General features: G+C 42.1%; 1 protein-coding gene across 1 annotated transcript in view; it reads left to right on the forward strand.

Annotated features, from left to right (window-relative positions):
* Positions 1–24,636, forward strand: part of tmtc2b (transmembrane O-mannosyltransferase targeting cadherins 2b) — an 88,512-nt gene that overhangs the window by 38,515 nt on the left and 25,361 nt on the right. Inside the window, exons 2-3 of the mRNA XM_070907728.1 lie at positions 1,748–2,324; positions 22,100–22,946. Of these exons, the coding sequence (XP_070763829.1) occupies positions 1,748–2,324; positions 22,100–22,946 (1,424 nt within the window). The remainder of the gene's footprint in view (positions 1–1,747; positions 2,325–22,099; positions 22,947–24,636) is intronic.

A 24,636-nucleotide genomic window follows, 5' to 3' on the forward strand; every position in this document is an offset into this window, starting at 1 on the left:
GAAAAAGAGCGCACTTGTCTCCAAAATGGCTTTGAGATGTAATTGAACCACAATGCCTCTTATGTGAGTATCTTGCGGTGGAATGAAGATCTTGCTTGACAAATGGGCCAGTGAAAACAAACTGGCATATCTGAGTCATGAAGTGGAGAGTTGAGCTACCGACTCCTTAAGCCTGCTGGTGGAGGGCTGGAGCCTCCGTCAGTCTGACTAGAGAAGCCGGAGAAACCCAATCATCTGTGCGCTGACATCCAAGGCATTTCTATTATATCCCAGCTGATTATTTCTACGCCCTGTCCAGCATCCTGAGGCCAGGTAGTATTTATTTCCCTTAGATCCATCATGAGATGGGCTATTTCTGAGAGAGCCGGTTCATGTTGTGATTTGATGAATACTACACCACACCAAACTCCCCATGAGCTCTCTGATATTGAGAGGTGTCAGTTGCCAAGGTAAAATGTTATGCTTAAGAGCCTCAGAACGGCCGAGGAAGCCATCGAGTCAACTGCTCTTTTGATTGATTGATTTTTCTCACATTTCTGTTATTCTGTTGACAGATAAAAATAATAATTTTCTTCTCTTGTTCTGTCTGTGGCTCCCACCCCTCTCCCTTTGAACTAATTGCGTGTGTTAATTGCGGCTGCCGTGATGACACATTACGACCTGGTGCACTTGGCTTGTTATCACATGTCATGTCCCATATATCACGCCTTTAATTACAACACCTCTGTTCTGCTACTGCCAACCCCCTTCTCTCTGCGGAGGCTCATTCTGTTGCCTTCAAATCATCAGCACCACCGTCTCCTGGGGAGAGCAGCAGAGATTCCTCGTAACGTGGCAGAAAAGACAGGAAAAACATTTAACATTTAAGAACTCTTGTAGGGAGAAACGTGCCTTCCTTTTTCTCCTCTCCCTTGACCCCTGCTGGCCACCTACCCCCCCTGCCACTGACACACACAGCTTGTGGCTGATGTAGCAGCATTAGGTTAGGTCACGCAGGTTCATCCCTGACAGAGGGGAAGTCAAACTGGCCCCTTGTTTGGTGGCCATGCCTGCCAAGACGGGCTGAAAATACACATTTGGTGTTTAGAAATGTCCGTAAACATGGACGTATCTCTGTTTTGCACCACTGCTGCTTTGTCCCCTTGAGTGCAAGATACAAACTCCGAGCTGCCATGTAGATTGTCACCACAGGTCGCCTTCTCTCTGAGCTGCGTTTTGCCAACATGGCGTTCCCCTACTGCGTGCCAGTATGTGTTTGTGGTTAAGGGTGTGGTGCTCTTGCTTAATCCCGGAGTCCACAGCTGTAAGAGCTGTGGCTGTGGTGGCAAAAGCTGCCCAGAGCTTTGGAGCTCGCCCTCTGATTTTCTGTTTGTGAATGCCACATGACCACACTCTCGGGGTGAAGCCTGAAGCAAATGCAAAGTTTCATTTCATAGCAACCTATATTTTCTGCATAGTCCGCACACTGGTAAAGAATAGCTGTGCATCCTCCTGAGAAAATGTGCAGTGCATTGCCAGTAGAAATACTGTATACCATACACACTGTTTTCAGACGTAGCACTTTTATTGAATGTGGCAGCGCAGTAAAGTGGAGAAGCAGTATGACATTAATTGAATTGAATTGACAAAAATGCCAGCGTTCAGTACTATATCAAATATGAATTTGATCGTTCCATCTATGGTGTATACATCGTGGGGTTTTTTTGTTCCCCTTTTCCTTCTCTAATCTTTTTTGTTCTCTTTACAGCCGTGCAATCAAGACTAATCAGGACCTGCTCCCAGAGACCCCCTGGACAAACATCTTCTACGATGACTTCTGGGGCACCTTACTCACTCACAGTGGCAGCCATAAGTCTTACCGGCCCCTCTGCACCCTCTCCTTCCGCCTCAACCATGCCTTGGGTGGGCTGGAGCCGTGGGGTTACCACCTGGTTAATGTGGTCATCCATGGGGCTGTGACAGGCCTGTTCACCTCCCTGGCTCGCCTGCTGCTTGGAGGAGGCCTGTGGAGCCTGCTCGCCGGTTTGCTCTTTGCCTCCCACCCCATCCACACCGAGGCAGTGGCGGGCGTCGTGGGTCGGGCCGACGAAGGTGCCGCCCTGTTCTTCCTGCTGTCCCTGCTGTGCTATATACGCCACTGTAAGCTGCGGGGCCATGCCGGGCCCTGGCGGCTCGTGGCCTGGTTCCTGGGCAGCCTGGGCTGCGCTGCATGCAGCATGCTTTGGAAGGAGCTCGGAGTGACCGTCCTGGCTGTATCGGCGCTGTACGACGTCTGCGTTTTCCACAGGCTCAAATTGCGACAGGTCATCATGCTCCTCTACAAGGTAAACAGTTTGCTTTTTCACTTGTATCTGATTTCTTGCACCCGCTCCCTTACTCTCAAGAATCTGGCAAACAGGAGTGGAAAGCTGATATCGGTGTGTGTGCATGTGTGTGCACTATATGTGTGTGTTTTGTTTGCTTTTCATCACAATATGATTTGAAAAACATTTGCCAGTGTATGCACAGCTGTGTCATTCAGGTCAGATTGTTGTGTTTTCCATTAACTGCAAGGAAAGACACATGTTGGGAAGGGAGGGCAAACAGAAATCTATTTTCTGCGTTTTCAGAAGGCATTTATTAGTGCATCTATTGATGGGTAATCTGAGGTGAACGTAATTGATGAAAATGATTAGTATCATCATGGTAATGAAAAATCATTATAGTAATCAGTAGGAGGGGGCTTCATTTCTGAAATGTATTCTTTCTGCCTCAGGACTAAACTCATTCTAAAGCGCAATCCCACAACAAACTGGCCTATTACACGTTTCAGGTCGTGACTTAATACTGACATAATTTAAGATGTTGCCTGTGTGAATCCAAATCTGTCTCTTCATGTGGCTCCTCCGTAAACAGTCACATACACTGTTTTCTTCTCTCTGAAGAAACTTAAGCTTAAACCAATAAGGAGTCAATTAAACCAAACCCTAGCTAATTGCTCATCGACCCATTAGTGTTTATTACTTTGAAATGGATGATGATGATGATGTCTTTATAAAACACAATGATGAAAAGTGAGCTGTTTCCCACATGTTACACATTGGAACAAATCATTTTGTGCAAGTGTCTCTGGAGTTTTCCTCGTTTTGTGTGTGTGTGTGTGTGAGTGTGAGTGTACATATATATATATATATATATATTTAAATATATATATTCAAGTAGCACACACTGAGAGAAAGAGAAGAAAATGAAAACCTTCAAAAGAAATAGCTGATTTTATGTTTTCTTGTCGCATTCGGCTATTAAGTAGCCTTTTTCCCCCAGCAGCTCCTGTCAGAAGTATTTACTGTTTGCTGTCAGTGTGACATCTCTGACTCTCTGCCCATCATAACACATTCAGCAAGACGTGTGCTAAAATGTGAGAAAAGGGTTCCCGAGCAGCCAATGAGAGGGTGGCTATCTGGCACGCCCCAGCAAAGAACAACACTTAGAGAAATGTTTTATGGCAAGGAGGGATAGGGGTCACGAAGAATCGAGGCAAAAACTAGGAAAGGCAACAACAAATGGTTTAATTGAAGAGCAAATCTATCCCCTCCCTTTTTATTGCTCAGCATAGTGTGGAGATGAAGAGCGAGGGCCCTTGCTGCCATCTTCTCCACGCTGTCCTCTCATGATTTAAGCCTTATCTGACTCCCGGTGTCCTCTGGAGGATGGCCCATCCATTGCCGCAGGCAGACAGGCCTTCTAATGGCTTGTCAGGCATGGCTAGACGAGAGAGGAAGCAGAGCCAAAAGGGCTGAAGGAGATGATGCCTCATAGCTGACAGTTTTTCAACTTTTTGATTGAAAATCCGCAAAGCCTGCTGATCCAATTGTCTTTGGGGAAAAAAGGACTGGCAGATAGTTAGACTTCTGGCATGGAGCGAACCCTACAGATTTCTTTCATGGTTTGCCACTGTGGTTAACTAACTTGGCAAGCGTCTTTAGGGGCAGATGTGTTCTGCTACAGCACAACACATCCAGGGTTGCTTCTGAATTCCAGGGGGCTGTGTTTCTGATGCTGTTCAGTGGTGATCACATAAATAATATAAGAAACTTGTAGTTGTATCGCACCATTCATACATAAAATGCAGCTTTACATAAAATTTAATAAAAAAATGTTTAAAGCATTTAAAAGTTTGGAAACAATTTAATATACAATGAAACAGAGTAGAGCGTAAAGTATTCCAGTAAAATAAGTGAGGCGACAAGAAACTACATAAAAGCAAGATTCAAAAGATGAGTCTTCAGATGTTTCTTGAAGGAGTTTGCAGTTGCAAGTTGCATGTCAAATGTTTATGGGCAGGCTGCTCCACAGTTTTATCAATAATTGGTAAAGGCTGCCTCTCCGTTGGTACATTTAATGCTGTAGTGTTCGATGACCTTAGGCAGGAGCTAGGAGGACTGAGGGAGAGACAGTTCAGAGCCGTTCAGAGCCTTTTAAACTAGTAATAGAATTTTAAAATCGATTCTAAAAGAGAGGGGGGGCAATGTAAAGCTGCTAAAATGGGATGGATGTGCTCTCCTTTAATTGTTTCGGTCAAAGAATCTGAGAGGAAAAGTGAGGCTACAGCTCGGGTTACTTTGCATTGAGGAGGCAAATAAGGGACTGCGTGGGTTGTCAGGCACTTTTGGAAACACAGCTAACTGTTTCTCATTCTGTTGAGGGAAGACTGTAAAACAACATATTTTTTTCCGGGAGTGAAGCTGCCATATATGGTTTGATTCTCCTAACGTGCAGCTCTGAGCTGACAATTGTCATTATCGTAGCATGTCATTTAGTCGCACCACAGACAACATGAAAGGAAGCACCGACAGAGAGCTGTCATCATCCCTTCAATCACGTTGACTTGGGAGGTTTCTTTCAGAGAGACTCGTCTGCCTGTAATGTAATGCTGCTCTGTGATCATAGATTCATATGTATGAGTATTGTGACCTGATCTGTTATCCTCGTGGCGCTACAGCAGCACGTACATTCGTCTCTTTCTGTCTCTGTGGAGAGAGGCGGTCACTTTGACTGATGATAAGCGAAGGGAGTTACTCCTCAGGGCAAGTTGAGCCTTCAACTGCCTGCGTGAACATTAGTTGTGTACGGAGCTGAAAATGATCACAGTGAAAATAAATGCAGTTCCCTCCCTCACGTTAGGGCTTGAGATCTATGAGGTGCTGAGAACTTGGCCACTAACTCCCCAAACCGATATGTATGAATGGGAAACCAGCATTGTATCATTAATGTCGTGTGATAAGAGGGAAACATAAAAGCATAAAAGCATGAAAAAAGAACTGTCACCATGTCCCAGCCTTTTTCCTTGTTTCAGTACATAAAGCCCATTCTTCACTCAGACTAAAGAGCCCGCCTTGTTGCGTGACTGACAGGCGGGGGGCCGGCGCTGCCTTTTATCACAGCGCGCCCCACTCAGCTGCCGTCATTTGACATTTAACGTTGGAAATTGGTGAAACGGGCCCGCTTATCTGATTGTGGCGCTCAGTCAATTACATTAGAGTTTTATATCTGCTGCAAATCTCCCATTGTGTCATTACGGCTTCTGTGTGCGGTTTGAAGGTCGTAGGCAGTCGAGGCTGCGAGTTTCACTTTAATTCCACAGAGGTTCATAACTCATTTCATCAAGACTTTAACTGTAGACTCTCTGTGTACAAATCAGAGGGAAGAGGTAATGCATGGATATTATCTTGATTTATTGGTTGTATGTTGCATAACAGATCTTGGGACAGGAGAATCATGCGCTTCAATTAACCATATGTAAAAATAAACCTGAAAAAGAATAGCTTTTTTTTAAGGATTGTAGCAAAAAAAGACATAATTGAAGTTAAACAAAAAAGAGACATCTTACTTTAAAGCATGCTACATTTAAATTAGGTCAGAACATATTGTCAGTTTGAATAGCCTGTAATTGGTTTGTGTACTGTACATGTGTCTCTTCTTGCAGGCTTTTGTCTGTGTAATGTCAGCTTCAGAGCTTACAGGGATCCAGTTCTTCCATTCATCAAATTGAATTGTCCCTGGGCAATTCAATGTCCTTATAAGGATTAGACAAACACATGCCAACTTGATATTCTCCAATGGACTCTGTGAATATTAAGCGTTTGTCGCATTATACAGTGCGTTCAGCCTAAAAGCTGTTTCAAGTTTAGGACTGCTTCTGCCTGCGATCATGTCAGCAGTACAGGAACGTCTCTCGCTGAAAGAATTAAAGAGAAAACAGACAACGGCGAGAGAGAAACAATAGTTCCCAGACTGTAATTGAATAAGCACATGTTGGGTTAACAGTGACGCTGGAGTCAAAGCTCTTGGCATCCAAACTGTGGTGAAAGCTTTTATTAAGAGATCTGGTGCAACCTTTGCATGCTCGAGTGACCTTTCAATGAAAGTCGTAGTGCTCTTTAGAAAAACCAAAGTCACTCATCAGCACTTTTTACAGATGTTTATGAATGTTTACATACAAAACACCTCTATTACAGAATATGCCTGCATTAAGTTGCAATTTAACTTTTTTCATCACCCATAATCTCCTATTTACCATCCTCTTCCTCCCTCTAGTCATTAGTGTGTATGTTTACTGTTGAACCCACCAGCACTTACAGTGTTGATAACCGGTGCCAGTGCAGCTTACAGTGTGTTGTAATTAGTCCTTTCCGAGACATGTGCTGTCTTCAAAAGTGGAAAAATTAAATTGTAAACATTAAATTGTTTACTCAGGCTGACCTTTACAGTGGTGATATTCTCCAGTTGCCTTTGTGCCTGATGAAAGCATTTATGGCCATGTGTTCTTATGTATTGAGCTACTCCCAGGCAATGAGTTTATAGCATTCAAATGTAACATAGTTGGCAATGGAGTGAGAGTGTGTGGCGTAACCACAATTTATGTGGAAAAAACGTGCCTTTTACGAGACTGTTTCCTGCGCAGCATTAGTTAATAGGCTCATTTTCAATAAGAGATAGTGAAACACAATTAGAGCTCCTAATTTAGTGGAGGAAGGAATTCTTTTTAAAGTAATCTCACGGTGTTTATTCCATGGCACAATGCAGTAAATTGTCTGTCCTGAGGACTTTCTTTGTTAGTTGACCAATAAAGTAAATGTTTGGACAATTGGAAAAAGTGAAATCGGCCTGAACACAAGCTCTAGCAATGGGAAAAAAAAGACCTGTTCGGCCCTACAATTCAATGTAAACATCTTCACTACAATTTTCTCCTTTTCTTTTGATGTGCGGCTTTGTTTAGTCACGAGGGTCCATTATTCTTTTGTTTGACAGTCCTGCCCACATAATGCTACACTCCTTGACCACATTTTCAGCCAGACAGAGAAAGTGAGTGAGTGAGTTCCTTTCACACTGGAGAGACGACACCGATTGTTAACACACAGGTACAGTATGAGCCACAGTCCCTGAGGGGCCAACACTCCTGACACGGCAGAGACGAGAACAACCCTTTGAAACCACAATACAGAAATCTGATGCTTTGAAAGTGTAAACTGGATAAAGAGGAATTATCTTGGTGATGTCATGTCAATGCCGTACATCCATCAGGACCTCCTGAACACACAAGGGCACAAATATATCTTTAGAGAAACTTGAGACGTTCCTCTGCGATAGCTTTTGTTCAAGCTGCAGCTGGAAAATGATTTCCAAATCTGGGACGAGACCCAGCTGGCCCTTCGTGAATGTCAAGCTTACACACTTTATCTTTTCACACCTCCCATTTTCTGTTCACACTTTGGCTATTAGCGCAAGGTCACTGCTTTTGGCGTGTGTGTCTGTTATGCGTCTGGAAGGTGGCGGAGCTGACAGAGTTTACCTGGGCTGAGAGCTCAGGTGTTGTGGAGCTGGTGAGGCCGCGAGGCCCAACCTCAGGGATGTCAGATGTGGAGGAGATCGGGGAGGGCAGATGTGAGATGGAAGGTCTCTCCGAACACATGTATGTGTGCAGTGCATGTTTACATGCCGTGTGTGTGTGTGTGTGTGTGTGTGTGTGTGTGTGTGTGTGTGAGCTATAGACCCTGCATACAAAATATGACATCCTTCCATACCCTTGCTGTGTATTAGGTGAGGTAAAAGGAAACACAGCCCAGCCAATACATTCTTACCTGGGGCTCCACAGATGCTCCTCCATGCTCTAATGACTCCTGTCACTGTGTGATGGATTGGGCCTGGTGGGCTCAGCTAGTGCCCCCTGCCCTTACCCACCTGCCTCTCACATGGGGATACACACCACCGCTTCTGGTCTGGATATGGAGATGGGCGGTCAGAGACATGCATAATGGATACACGTGTACAGAAAAACAAATGGTGCGACATTTTGAGGAAAAAGCTCATTTCTTGCTGAGAGTTGGATGAGAAGATTGATACCACTAAACTATTCATCTGCGAGCCTCAGCTTCATATTAAATCTATACAGTATTTACTGTTATGTCCTGCACATAACCCTCCGTGTGGTATTGATCTTCTCACTGTACTCTCAGCAAGAAAGCTAATATGCGTATTATCCCAAAATGTCAAACTATTCCTTTAAAGTTTGGTTTGAAACTGTATATGAAAGATGCTGTTACTATGTCTTTCATTCTGAAAAATAGCACATGCAGTAGCAGCACAATAGTGAAGACATTCCAAACAGAGGACTGAACGGGTCTTTTTTTCGACCCCTGAATGTCTTCGCTTTGGGGTAAAATGAGGCAAGTGCAACCACAGTGATAGAAAGTGACTTGAGCTGGGTTTGCTTCAGCCTACCGTCCGTCAGACATAAGTGAATCTGACAGGCAGGGTGCCAGCGACAGCCAGCACCCATGACCCTGACTTTGCCTACTGCGAGAAGATGGAAATGGAGAGAAAAGATGAAAAATCCCCAAAACAAAGCCTGGTGCTGGTATGAAAAACAAATGTGAAATACAGCGCGGGGCTTGAAATATTTCACATGGTCCCTTGCTTCACTTCTCGCTGAAAATGATTGCATGCCCCGTTCTTTTTATAGCCAGCATGTCTGAGAATCGATAGTGGCATGTTATGTAAGTCCTGGAAAGGAATGTCCCATAGCACCCGTGTCCTGCAGTATCGTTCTACTGCATAAATCGCGTATGTATAGATTTGCTGGTGTGTCTGTTTTCCCAAAATCATTAAGCTTTCACAAGGTACAATTGATTCACCCGGAAGTATTACAGACAAATAACAGTCAAGAAATTCGCCTCATTTTAATGAACTGAGACATGCTTCCAGTTGTTCGTTTTTTGTGTTTTTTCTTCCTCTGGACAGTCCTGACCTACTCTTCCAGCACATTCTAAGGTCAATTGATATTTTAGTTAAGTTTTGCAAATTATAGTTTAGAGCTTCAACACAAGTGAAATATAGTTTGAGCCTTTGTTTCAGCTGCTGACCATAGTTGCTATTTATGGCTCCTTTTTATGGTCGCAACAAATAAGCTGGCATGTAAAATCAGTCAGCCAGAACTGCATTACTTTAGACTTCCAGCTACTGTACCCATAAAAAAAAAAAAGACATGAAAGTGTTAGGCCTCATGTGGTCTTGTCTTGTAATTTCACAATAGGCATTTTATCATTTTTTCCCCTCTTTGAATCATGTAGCTAGTTAGTCCTCTAATTAAACTCAAAGGAGTATTTCATTCAAAACAATACTGTTTGATTATGTACACAATTTTACACACAGTGCAAAGTCACAGTTGTTCACAAAGTGATTTAGTGACGTTTTGTCAGTTATTGTTACGTAAAGCTCAACAAAAAGATGGCTATGAAAACTGGAACAGCTCAAAGCCTTACGACAGGTTTACAGTACTCGTGCTAGTTGTTTGTATGTTTACTACTTACTTAATATGGCTTTTAGGAATCCTAATCTAAACCGGCAAAACCAGATATAATGTAATATATACAATAAACTATACACTTCTGGCAAAATCTTTCAGATGGGTAAGATAAATGAAATAGTTGAGATGTGGAATGTACAAACTGCCACTTTCAACAAACAAAATATTATACCATAATATTCACAAAGGCTCCTGAAGGCAAAGTGGTCTGGTCTATTACCTGAATAGGTTGATTCCCAGCAGAAGTTCCCTGCGTGCACGCTGCTAAAAAAGGGCCGCTGCATTTTCGAGCAGAGGTCCTATCACCACCGTGGGCGCTCCCAGCACCGAGGGAGAGAGCTGGAGAGAAAGGGGGCGAAAGAGACGCAGCAAAAATGTGTTGAAGAGGAGGGGGGGAGACATTAACGGATGGGGCAGCCAGGGGACAGAGAGACGGAGAGGAAGAGAGTCTGCTGTAGACATTTTCAGGAGGCAGAGCGTGTGTGGAGTGCTTCTGTCGGATGGCCTGTCGCTCCCCATGAACCGTCAGCCACTGGATGCTCTATTTTGGGATACACAAACTAGAGATGGACCCATAAACCCAGCTGGTGTTAAAGCCCTTTATTAAACATGGGATATGAATCAGTCATAGAGGATTCCTCTCTGAGCACATGTGAAACCTGCCATTAGCCATTTTTATTTATTTATTTGTTCAGTAATGGTTTCCAGCATTCATTCTTTATTTAAATGCAGTCTATCCCAAAGTTTCCCTGCTAGTTTAAGTGTTGAGTTGTGTCAGCCTCAATCAAAGTCAATCATTTCTTATGTTTCACAGGATTTTTACCCTAAAAAGAATAAAAGTATATATATGTTGAAACTGGACAGTACAGCATTAAATACACCAATTATAATTACATTTAGTTTGAGCTAATCACACAGTCAAAATACTTTGACTATATACTGCTGAAAGCTGCTTGAAAAATAAGAAAAAGTCCCTGTTGTGCACTTTACAAACCCTGATGTGTTTTTAAGGGAGAGGAGGGTGGAGTCGTCATGACATAGCTGTCACATGAAGATTGTTAGTGGATCTCAGACTCTGGAGTTGCGTAGTAATAGTCGGGATACGAGACTCGAGAAATGAATGCCTGGTGTTGGGAGGGACAGTGTTTGCTTTTTTTAATGGCTATTTTATCTAACAAATCCTGACATGATGTTATGATCAAGAATGTGTTTCTTCTGTGAGAGGAACACAAAGAAGACACTGTGAATTTTGAATAACACATCCGTTGACAGTTTGGTCCGTTTTGGGATTCAGTCCCGGACTACTCCAAAACTCTCTTCCTCTCAGTCCTTCTTCACATGTCTTTTTCTTACTCATCCAGTGTCTCAGTCTAACCCAGAGTGTCACTTTTGGTCTGCTGTTACCCTCTCAGGTAATGCTCTTTCATAACTATCGTAGCGAGCATTTAAACAGTGTGAAGAATGAGCTGCCGGAGAGCTCTCTTGCAATGTTCTGAATTTCAAGCACATGCAGATTGTTGGGCATGAAAGACTGCTGCTCTTCAGCTGTTTTCCCATCATTCCTGCCCTTACAGTACTCTACTCCCTAATTGTTTTCCATTCTTTTTTGTTTAGCTGCTGAGTTGAGGGTTTTGTCCTTAAACATTCAGTCAACCGTGTGGACTAAATGGACTCTGGCCCACACCCAATTCTAATTTCTCTTCTGCGACACATTGGACTGATTATCGCAGCGGTGAAGCGAAGCCACACGGGACAATCCACCGGTTGTAAACATGGATACAAATTGTGGAAAGAATCCTCCTCCACAATAGGATCTTTTAAAGGAAATTTCAGTAGTATTGAGACTCACATTGATTAAATCCGTTCGTTATTTGTGATCAAGGCTTGGTTTTGTGAGCAACAGCATGTTAACTCAGCCCAAAAGACACATAATGTAACTCTAGGTAGTTGTTATATTATTCATACAGATTTACACAGCGGTTTGTTTTTCCTCTAGCATAATATCCTGCTGTGAAAACCCTCCACAGAGTTGAACAAATCGAACTTATTAGAAGTAGAAAAAGTTTTTGCGTCGCATCTCACTCACCATCCTCTCACAGAGGTGCTTGATTTCTGTGCCAGCACATGTGGGGATTCTTCTCTCAGTCTCCAGGTTCATTGGTAATCTCGGGTCATGCCGGTGTAGAATTGAGTTATCATGCCCTTGTGTGAGTTCAAGCCTGCATGGAGACATGTGGAGGCTCAGAGACCTACAGAAAGATGTCTGGCATGTCCAGTGTGTATTCATTGTAACATTAAAGGTTTCTCAGTTTTCTGTTTTTCTGTTGGATCTCTTTCTCTCTTTTTTTTGTTTGTTCTTTTTTTCTGTCATCCCCTCTCGAGTGCTATTTACATTTCTCTCTCTGCGGCCATTTTTGATTTACCGTCTTTGCTGAAAACTACTAATTAAAGTAATTCCATGGTCCTTAAGTGACTTTTATGATTCTTTGATGATTTTATGAGTCTGATGTGTGGCTCCATTCCTTTATAGATAAAGCATTTCTCTTTTGATATTCTGAGTTAAGTCTACCTGGTGGATATTCTGTGAAAGCTTCATGTTTTGTAACACCAGTGTATATGCGTGTATTCTCTTTTATTTCTTATGAACAAAGTACTCAGTCTGAACTGCTAATAATTGATTAATACTGCTTGAAAAACCTCAAAATTGTTTTGTTTTATTATGTTGTCTTTGGTTTTATTCTCATAGCGAATTGACTAAGCGACATATTTTAGAGATTTTGACTTACTGAGTGGACAGGATGGCCCTATTAGACTTAAACAAGCATGCTCTTTTTAATTAGCCGTGCTAGCTGGCTCTAGGGGTGACACTGTTGGTTTGTCTGTCCACCACTTTGGTCAAGACTGCAATGTCTCCACAACTATTGGATGGATTGCCATTCACATTTGTGACAGACATTCATGTTCCCCTCAGGATGAACAGTAACAACTTAACTTTTCCTCTAGCGCCATCATCAGGTCAATCTGGTTGAATTTGTGTATAATACCTTGGTTCATGACCAAATATCTACAAAATTATGGCATCATATGATTAGCCTCAGTTGTACTTTGAGTTAGCAAATATTAGCATGCTAACACACTAAACTAAGATGGTGAACATGGTAAACATTAGCTGCTAAACATCACATGTTATTGTGAGTATCTTGTGCTTGAACCTGCAATAACTGTTTTTTTTTGTCCACTTGGGGGCAGCAAAAACAACATTGACATGTCATCTCCTTATAAGTTGATACAGCAAACATGTTAGCAAACAGTTACTTATTTACGCATCCAGCAGTTATTGAGCAACAGTAGCATTCATTTGGAATTTCCAGCCACCTGACAAATGTACGTCCAATATTCACTCTCTTTTAGCTTTGTTTATGGTCTCTACCAACTCCTGAGGGAAATATCTGGCTCTTCACCTGCTGAATGCCCCACTATGTTCACCAGCTGTGTCTGTCTGCTGTTTAGTGCTGGGCAGGTAGTGTTCAGTGGGTTTTTAGAGCTGACAGTGAAACAAAGCGGTAAAGTCGTGGGCCAGACAGATAAACAATGAGCTGAAACTCTCTGTAAAGCCTGATAATTCACACCTTAACATTGTCCTATTGTTGTCGTTTGATACATTGTTATTGTAAAAATATCAATTATAGCCGCTTTAAGTATGGCCTTGTGGTTGTAGTTTCTAACAAAGGCACACTCACTCTCAGACGATCTTCACATTGCTTTTCATTCATCTGTGAAAAAGCAGTGAAGGTTCCACGGGTAAAAAGTGGAACGTTATCATTTGAAGTCTAAGCTTGGACTGAATCTTGACCTTGACGGCTTTATGGTTGACGCTTTGTTTCTGCTGTTCGTCATCCCACACCACAAGTCATCTTTTTGCGTTTGCTGAGCTCCTCTCGCGCTTGTTACTAGCCAGTATAAACAGCAACAAATGGCATGCTGTCACTGAGACGCGGTGGTCAACCGTAACGTGACACACCAGAGAGCTATTTTCAAAAAAGTGGTTCAGAGAAAAAATGCAATCGGAGCAATTTTCTACATGCAGCATCTGACATCCCTCTGACAGTACATCTGCTTAGCTTTGGACCCTAGCTCTGGCTTTGTGTGTCTCATGTGTGATTCATGCATGTTCTGTAGGAGCTTACCGCCTCTCTAAACCCAGCAATACAGTGGCTCTGATCTCCCAAATGCATAGTAATGACTGGGAATTTATGCATGAACAGGACTAATCTAGTTTGGATACAACTGGCAACAAAGCCGGTACATTTTCTGTATATTCTTTTCCGTTTATCGCTGAAGTCCTTGAGAGTCCATGAGCAGCGTGGAGCACTTCCCTCCAACCCACATTTCACTACCCTCCGTAGAGCTTGAATCAGCATCTTGTCACAGCAAATTTGCAGTAGTGGTCACACAGTCTAGTTGGCCCTCGCAGTACAAATAAATATGGGAAACGAAAGACCAGAAATCAGGAACACTCAGTTTATTTTTCAAACCATTACTGTGGTTTCACTCAATAAATATCTGCAACGAAATGTTAAGGGTTTTGAGTCGACTTTGGTTTTCCATTGTCATTATGTTCTTATTGTTTGGTCTGCCCGACGCTTTTGCCTTTTCTGAACATGACTTCAGTTTGTATCGAATACTAATGAAGATTAATTTAGAGTTATTTCATTTTCTGGGGTTTTTCAGTTACTTTAACAAATTGCGATGCATAACCTTGATGTGGCTGTGTGACCTGGCAAATACATCTTGAAAAGTAATAGAAAACAAAATGGCATGGATATTTCTTTTACCACTGTGAGTCAACAGGTCGAGTCGGTGCGCAACTTGATCTTCAAGAGGACAAACTGTCATGACTTTCAGGAAATATAGTAATAGTAATAGTTTTGTTGCTTTTCCATACGTTTTATCAACTCAAGTTTCTGTAACCACCGGGAACTTGGCAAACTGGAGGATTTTCCATTGATTAGCTGTTTATGTTCTTTGCCGTCATCTTCCTCCTGCCTACCTATAACACGCCTCTCCATTTTAAAGTTCAGATTTCATCCCTCGGGTTGACAGAATGAGACATGTCTTTCCTATGCCGTTATAAATCTATAGACGTCTGATTGCCACTGATGACTAAATGAATGTGCTCTGATTATGGCACCAGGAGAGGGAGACCCTTTCTGACCCCTAGACAAGGATCATCTGGCTTCAGATGAAGAGAAGACATTTTGTTGCATGATTGGGACATCTAAAATACGTGTTTTAAAGGGAGACATGGTGAGACGAGCTGGAATGCTCAGTGAAGGTTTCAAGAGAAATGGATCCTGTGTTGGTTCAATGATTATGGTTAATAAAAGCTGACCAAGAGAGCACGAGTTGGCGTGTTTTACGATGTCTTGGTCGGAAATTTTCTGTCTCAGATTTATTTGCTTTCGCCACTTACATTTAAATTCCAACTCTTTTTTTTTCACAGTGAGCCTTTGGAGATAGGCAGTAATACTTTAAAGAGAAAATGTTGTTCTTTTTCACATTTCACAAGCTGCCAGTGCCTTTCATCCAGATAGGCACCACATAATGTTGTGTGTTGCCCTTCTTGGTCTCTTTCCCACTTTCTCCTACTTCCTTTGTGGACTCACACACATCTCCCTCACCGCTGGAAGCTGCATGTTTTTAATTCTCTTATCTTAATGTTTCACAGTCAACAAAAGTCTGTTTTTTTAATCTCCAACTGATTCCTGCTCATCACTGGCCTTTTTCCAGGGCTATGCTTTTTCTGAGGCAGATCCTCTCTCTCCCCCATCTTTGAGCTCTGTCTATCCGCCCAGCCAGACCAGCTGACTCTGTGGGTTTTCTGATGGGTTCAAACGGGTTAAAAGCTTTGATCACGAGCAGTGTGAGGCATGTCCACTGTGGGGTTTGACTCCATGACCTTTCACACCATGTGGCCCGCGATCCAGCAGTTGTCCACTTGACTTTAAGTAAACTATGCACCGCAGCAACACACACTCGTCTATAGAGGGTTATCTACCCTAAAGTGATGACGGGGCCGATGTTGCTTATCTTAGCTACATGACAAATTGAGGAATGTGAATTTATTGCATTGGCCTTGAGATGATTCACGGTCTGATTTGCTAGAACGTCTGTTCATACCTAAGACTGTGAAATTTGTGAAGCGACACTTCTGGGGTGTTCACTAACTCTCTGAGGCAAGCGAGGGCATCTGTCGCCTTTCAGCGTTACATTTAAATTCAGTGTTACATACTTAAATTAATAATTCGAGGTTTTGGGAAATATGCTTATTCACTTCCTTGCTATGTTATATGAGAAGATTTATACTACTCTCATATGTGAACGTTAAATATGAAGCTAACCGGTTAGCTTTGCTTAGCGCAGAGACTAGAAGAGCAGCTATCCTCGAGTCTTGTGATCACCGTGAGGTTCCCAGGACACCAGCAAAGACTTCAGAAATTACCGCACCAAACCAAGAAATAACCCCATAAATCCACAACGCTTCGTTTTTACTGCTTACGCTTCATTGTTTTTTTTACGGATTAAACAAACAAGATATAACATGTTAATTAATGAGCTGTAGAGGTGCTGGTAAGCACATTTTGTAGTATAAATGGCTATGAAATTGGCCTTAACAAAAGGCATTCTGTGTCTGAGAGCAAATTGTCAGGCATCAGCTTAATTTGAAAACATGAGCCAGCTGTTGGTAATCCGTAACACGTTGTTAGGAAGTGAAATAGGCGGGCTCTTATCTTGTCTTGCCTGCTAACAATCAGGTTTTTACACACAAAGGTCGGTCTCAGAGTCTGCAGCTGATAAGAAGAAGAAAGGATAGGTGGCGAGTTTGTGGTTCATCAACCACAAGCTTGATTAGTTGATCCAGCAATCAAGGAACAAGGACACGAGTCGAGGGTGTATCCATCCATCAAACCTGTAAAAAAGATTTATGCAGACTTTAAAAGGGGATCTGGTGTTCTTACCACATTCGAGCTTTGTGTTTGTGTGTGCATGTGTGTCTAAAGGCTTTGAAGGTGGTTATACTCTGTGATTGGTACCCTGAGCTCATTTTCACTTCCATTACAAGTCTATCAATGTGAAGCAAGATCTTGATGAAAGGCCCTCTGCAGACAATTGATCTCAGTAATGATGAGGAGGAGGGGATAGGTCAGACATGCCACTTCTTCTTTCACAGGATTTTCTCTGAGGTGCTCGCTGGAGTGTGAGCCTGTCACGGCGTTGCAGTTTGATGGGCTAGTTAGATGTGTCGTGTGATAGATTGTTCTTAAAATGCTCTTGAAAAATGGTTTGGTGTACATCAGCCAATTATGCAAAAAAAGGCTGTGTGTACCCAGAGAATAGAGAACTTTCTCCAAACTAATTAATACATTTTCTCTCTGAGCTCTTTCCATGTTATTTTGCAACAAACCTTCTTTCACAACACCCTAGCGGATGTTAAAAAAACAACAACTCTAGATTGAGTTTTCTTCTCAGTCAATTCAAGCTAATCAAAGTGTAGAGGGGGAAAAAGCCAGGCACTGGAGCACATAGGGATTCCGTAATTGGCCTGTTTTGCATTTCATCTCCAAGGATATTTTATTCACACGCCTGCCTTATAAAGGCTAAATTGTTTCAATTCTGAACTGATTGCGCCTGAAACACAAAAGGGAAGAAAAAAGCATTGCCCTCATGCCTCCTACGGGGTTGTGCTAAACCACTTATTTCAAACTAAACTGGATTATAGACAAAAGACACAAAGCTGGAATGCCTTGGTTTTCCGGCATAATAGAGCTGTGGAACCCGGGGAGTCGTTGCCCAGCTGGTAATTGAACTTATGCTTTTGAATGGTAGACATATTAACCGCAGAAATATTTTGGAGGATGCACATGTTTGTTTATTCAAGAGATAATAGACTTGAGGTTCATGTTGTCCCTCCAGTAATGTGTGCTCCATAACATCTCTGCAGCACTTCCTGTTTGCTTGCTGCCTATATACTTCTTTGCTTTCACATTCATTTTCTTTAGAAAGTCAGAGCAGTTGGCAAAGTAGGCCAAGAGGAGGAGCAGTGGGGTTATAAATGTGTCCTGAAGTGCAATCAAAGGATTGTTTTATGTTCTCAATACTGCCCAAAGACTTTATTCTGCATAGAAAAAGAGAAATACTAGTCCTGAGAGGCAAAAAAAATATTCTGGTGATCCATTTTCTAAGTCTGATCTATACCTTTTTCTCTCCTCCTCTCTCATTTTGACTTAAGTGTTTTTTCATGATAATCTTTCTAAGTTCATTAAAAATGTTTCATCTGTGAAACAGGTGGGAAAAAAGTTTTGTCAGGTGAAAAACCCCCCCAGAATCATTCAGTGTTTGTTGACGCTGAATGCACCACTACCCCGTGTTCTGAATAGGACTGAAAGCATTCAGGTTTTGTCCAGGTGAGGGCTTCCGTAGATTTCTCAATGTACAAGTGCAGCACAAGAATGTAAATGAAACACTGCCTCAGTCCTCAGCATGGACATATGGATGTGGTTAAGGTGGTGGTGTCTGAATGTGTGCTGCGTCTGGGAAGAGTCAGGATGACATATCTGTTTGTCACAGCGCCAGGTATGAGTATGTATGGGAGTGGTGCCAGGTTGTTGTCAGCATCAGCACTTTCAGGCCTTCAGAGGTGTATACTCAAAAAAAACAACACGAAGCACACATGCTAAGTCATTGCCCTACGGACGGTGGTCTCATCACATCAGGAGCAAAGCTGCTTTGCAGAATCATACTGCAACAATCAGCCATAAACAGCAGAGTAACAAACCCAGAGGAGATCAGGGTGTTGTCTGGCTGGGAGCCTGGCACAGTGCCCAGTCCATATAACACCCAATTTTGGATGACCTGTTTGCTCCAAAAATAGATCAAGCTTTTCTTCCAGTTTCTTCTCTAGAGTGCTCTAAGTTAACTTTGAGGTGGTGTCTCATAAGCCCATGCTTTGGCCAGAGAGGCGACTTGAGAGCTTGTGGAAGAGCTATGTAAATCCAAGCTGGATCTCCCTGAAGCAGTGATTGAGATGTATTAACACTGCTCAGCAAGTCTCTCTGGCAAAGTCTGCACAAAGTGCAGCCCCTGGGCCTCACAGACCACTTCAGTCCACTTCATATCTTTGTAGATGATCTGCTCACCTGCTTAGATTAAGTGCGCAAGTGGCCACAGAACCTCAGTTTTTTTACTCCAGTGATTTTGACTCAAAGTGCACATTGAAACCTGGTGTGTGAGATTTGAAGAGGATGATCTCCATCCATCCATCCATCCATCTATCCCAAGAGTTCATATGAAGTTCAAATGACAGATTTTGGGGAGTTGCATCAGTGTAAGGTTTCTCTTACACTGCAAGTGCCTACTTTATCTATTGGTTACAATATATTTGACAAGCATATTTTTTATTTGTGCACCTGTGGCCAAACAATTTGTATTGTGAGACTTTGTCAGATTGTGGTTTGTCAAAGTAGGTTCAATATGTTATTTTACCATACCACATGAACGGCACATCTAACAGGAGAGAGGACAAGTCAAGACGATAACATCTTAATGTAAAGTATTGGAGGAAGAGAGTTAGATGAGAAGACTGATACCACTCAATCTTCTCATCTAACTCTCAGCAAGTGTTTATCAAGTGTGGAACTATCCCTTTAACCTGTATAAAAAGATCTATCTCATCTAGTCTTTATGGTTGTGTTTATGTTTGTTTCAAGCGCGGCTCAGTGGTGAATCCCGCCATCAACAGGAACATAGATTCCTGTGTGTCATTGAGGGCTAATTAAAATGATACATAGGCATGGTATTAACCTTTGTTTGACAGGAAGTGGCTTTTTTTACTAGACCATTTAAGCCAAATGTTTTGCTTCATGCGCTTTCTTTCACTTGAACTGGCACAGTTTCAGTCGCTCACAGTGAATTTTCACATGACAAAACCCCATTTTGGTCCCAGTTTTTGGAACCTTACACCATGTTATCAGTCGTATCGGTATATACCAACAGATGTTAGTACTTTTCCTTTTCTATTTATTTTCAATAACATTGAGATAATTGTGATTGTTTGGCATAGACTCCAATGTTTTGTATTCAGTTGCCTGGCTGTGGTCTTTTGTTTTTATGTTAGAGCATTCTGTGTCACAGTGGGTTTCCAGCTAAAGCAGATTCATTATGGCTGGTTGAAATGGTTCATCTATTAGGTCCCTGGCTTTATACGCTTAATTTAGTATTGTTTAACAGATACTGATAATATTTCTCATGAGTCTAGCCTTCTATGTATTCTATACTATGTAAAATATCTTACTCCGTGATTTACTGTGTCTCGTCTTCCCCTGGGATTCATGGAGAGCTGACTGTAACACCTTTGGCAGTTGCTCAAATTAATGAGGAGGGGTGACGTGGATTGAAAGGATGACCTTTTGTTACCAAGCGACTGAATAACTTCTTCAGCAGTGGCATATCCTCATGAAATACTGAAGCACTACGGGTCGTTGTCAGGTCTCCCTGGAAGCTTTTGACAGAGCTGACCTTATACAAGTTGTTAAGTTTTTTTTTTCATGTTTATGCTATGAATATTGCATACCAACATTCAACTCCACAGTGTTGTACTGTAGCCACACAAATGCACTAGGTGCTCTAATAAGCACTTAGGAGAATGCATATGCTGATTGGAGTGACAGATTTTTTTTTGGCCCTAAAAACAATGAACCTTTTTTGAAGAGGAGTTTTTCTTTCACTCTTCACTAAATACACTGATCATATAAACTTGTTGTATTTGAGGATTTGACAGCAAAAATTGTAATTAGTTAATGGTGTTGTGTCCTGTGTTTCCAGTCTCATTTCCTGTTGCCTGAATGATGGGCTGCAGCTCTTTGCATTAGCAGTGATCATGAGCAGACAACAAAGCTTTTCCCCTGCAGTCAGGCGTCCCCAGAGGTTACCGAAGCATCTCTTCACAGATACAATCTGTAAATGACAAAAGGCAGGCGAGTAAATCAATAGTACACCCCCAAAGCAGTGCTGGTATAAAGTTTATGATCACAGATGAGGCGTGTTTGTGCCCTTTGGCATGTGGAGATAGAGAAAGATCACATTGGCTGGAATAAAAGTAATGTGAGGTTACCCTGTGTTGCCTTGGTTTTAAGTTTAAATAATGAAAAAGACTACATCTGAGAAAACATCTTGGACTATGATGCCCTGGAGATTTAGATTCACACTGTTGAGGCTAATGGAACAAGCCATTGCTGCATAGTTTATGTATTGATAATCTATGTTTTGTTGTGTTCCGTGGTACTGAATTATTTTTAAGGTATTTTTGAGGCACAATACAAGTTAATACTGCAGGACACGAGTGGACGTTGCCGTGCATGCTGATTTTAGGAAAAGCTCTAGATTTGGTTGGTTGGATTTCTAACATGAATGCAGTAATAAAAGGTCAGTTAGTCTTAACATTGGAACATGCTTGCAGGGAAAATATGTCCAGTCATTTTTCATTGCTCTGCCAGCAAAGTGTTAAACAACCAAACACGCTATAAATTTTTCGTAAGCGTTTCCACACAGCATTTGGAAAAGTGTTTAATATCAAGTCTGTAATATGATGAATGGAGTTCATATAGTTGTGTTTGCTTTGATGTCTATGGAGGCCATGGAGGAAAAAATTGTGCATGAATAGAAAGTTCTGATGTAAGGTCACCTTCATTTATAAACAATCGATGAATTGAAAGTGATTGAAAGTGTGAACATTCTGGCTTTAATAAAAGTGAACGTGCCATTTTTTTCTTCTTCTTGGTTGGTTTAAAAAGCAGTTTAAAGAGTCAATGACAAAAAAAGAAAAAGATGGCACTGAACTGATTTGGTCTTGCATCACATGAGTCCAAAAAGATCACAAACGGGATCACAAATGTCCTTGAACACTCATTTTGTTCCAGATGACAGTATGCAGCTGTACTGTCATGGCCATATAATAGTCAAATTATTCTCGAGAGTTGAAGTGATGTAAGATCAGGTGTTCCTTTGATCAATGTCAATCCATAGCCTCAGTCATAGTAAATGTTAAGGTCCAAGAATCATAAATATTACAACCACCCGGAAAACGAGGTTTGGCTTGATGCTCTCATATGTGCAGTATATTTTTTCCAACTGTCATTCCTTTCCTTTCCAGTGGATTGAGGGTTTGATCCCTGTTTCTGTGTTTTCTTTGTCCTTCAGAGAAAGAACGTCCACCTGCTGCTGAATGTGTTTTTGCTGGCAGCCTGGGGAGCTGTGCTGTTGGCCTGCCGCTTCTACTGGATGGGTAACAAACCCCCTAACTTCTCCAACTCCGACAACCCAGCAGCCGACTCACCGTCGCTCCTCACCAGGACGCTAACCTTTTTCTACCTGCCTGCCATCAACTTTTGGCTTCTCCTTTGCCCGGACACGCTCAGCTTTGATTGGTCAATGGATGCCCTGCCTTTGATCAGGAGCCTTGCTGATCTGAGGAACCTTTACACAGTAGCCTTCTACCTTGGATTGCTCTTGCTGGCTTGGTTCAGCCTGCGGACGCATCAGACGGCTAAGAGCAAGGACACCAATGGCAAAGCTCATCATTACACCAATGGCAGAAATGGGAACAGTAATGGACACAGTTACCAATATAACAATCATGAACATATGAACAATTCCCACACAGACGCTCACATTAATAGTGCACAAAATGGTACCAGAAACCACTATGAGAGCAGGACTCCACTCCCCACCAGTGAAAATGTTGTGGTGTTCTCTCTAGGCCTGTTGGCTATCCCTTTCCTCCCTGCCACAAACTTGTTTTTCTATGTGGGGTTTGTGATAGCAGAGAGAGTACTGTACATCCCCAGCATGGGCTTTTGCTTGCTAGTGGCAGTGGGGATGAGGTCTCTTTACGTCCGTCTGCGACGCAGGTCCACCAGAATGATGCTGGTGTACTGCAGCGCTGCCATGATACTTCTTTTTGGTGTCAAGACTGTTTTGAGGAACCGGGACTGGCAGAATGAGGAGATGCTCTACAAGTCAGGGATTTATGTCAATCCTGCTAAAGGTGAGGCCCAACTCGTGATCATGAGTTTGTATGCTTTCATTCCAATCAGCATGCACTGCTCTAACATGTGCACATACACACTTTTATACACATTCCTACACCAAAACATTTCACACATATTCGATTGTCTGGATTGTGAGCAAGCTGTTAGGCAAAGTTTTGAATTTGATAAAATGTGCTGTCTCTCTACTGCCTCTTTGAATAATTCAAAGTAAAGCTGCTTCAAAATGTCTTCTCTTCATCACTCAGCCTTACCACAGAATATACACGAGCTCACAAGTGGAACTGGATTGAAATGAGAATGGTGTGAATTGTACTACTCAAGGCTAAATGTATTATTAAAAACGAGGAATACAACCAAGTTGTACCTCTTTATCACACCTCCTCTTATACCCAGCAGGCGATCTATTTAATGACACCAGATGCCCTGTCTTACTTGGAAGGGCACCACCACCCGTCTCTGATTGGCACCTTTAACAGCAGATCAAATATTCACTAGACGTCACGTTCAAGGTCATCAGACACAGATTCCAAGTTCTCAGAGCTGCTGAGGAGGGAAGCAGGGCAGGGTTAGTCGCAAGGCAACAGCGGGACACATTGTGTTAGCTAATTTCCCTTTCAGATTCTGCAGCGGAGCTGAGGCATGACAGCTGTTTGTTTTGGCAGGCCATCAGCCGAACAGAGCAGCAGCAATGTCCCCGACTCACATTCATTATAGCTAATATGAGATTTGAACAGAACCCAGCCTCAAACACAGACACACTCATTGGACCGTCTGACTGTGAAATTTCAGGATGCACAAAGCAACTCTTTCCTGTAAAAGAAACTTGAATGAACATGAATTAACTTGTGCATAACTGGCTGCACAGTTGAATGAAGGAACCTTTGGGTTGTTTTTCTGCTTGTTTATACTGAATATTCTTCTGGGATTCCATAGATGTCGTGTTTCTCAACAACTAAATACTGTAAATGCATCGCTTAAAGGCACATTGCATATTTTAGCGCTTTAAACATGTCAACAAAAGCAGCATGATTTTATCTTCCTGTTCAACATGACTAGTGGACAATATCTTTACACATATTAGTGTTATACCTGTGTATTAACACCATAAATGCACCTCTGTCTATGTGTATTTAATTTAACTTACTTTTTCTTGAGAAATTAATTCTGTGGAATCATAATTATTGTGACGTTTATGCAGACTATAAAGTAACCATATGAACAAATCAATGATGATATTATGTTACAGTTTACATCTAATTCATTTCTCTCTGTTTTATCACCACCACCCTCTACATTTACTCCACACTCCGCAGTCTCTGCACAAAATGTACAACAGCTCTTAGCAACTTTATTTCACCTGCCAGTCACTGCCATTCAACACTAATGCCATTAGCTGTGCAATAGCACTGTGGTGGTCTTCTTTTCATTCACACTGTCATAGAAATGACTGGGGGTTTTGGCACAAACCTCCCCCGGTGTGTCATCTCGCTTTACCCATAATGTCTTGGTATACGAGCTGCAGCAGAACAACATTCTCTTTGGAAGTAAAAAAACACTGAACTCATGTAAGTAAGCGGCTGTGAATAACAAAAGAAAACGATTACTTGCCACAGAAACGTCCTCACTTGCTCCTTTAACGAAGAGCTTTTTAAGATTCTGAACAAGTCGTTATTATAGGAAGTTGTT

This window comes from Enoplosus armatus, chromosome 6 (genome assembly GCF_043641665.1).
Source record: "Enoplosus armatus isolate fEnoArm2 chromosome 6, fEnoArm2.hap1, whole genome shotgun sequence".
Taxonomy (NCBI): domain Eukaryota; kingdom Metazoa; phylum Chordata; class Actinopteri; order Centrarchiformes; family Enoplosidae; genus Enoplosus; species Enoplosus armatus.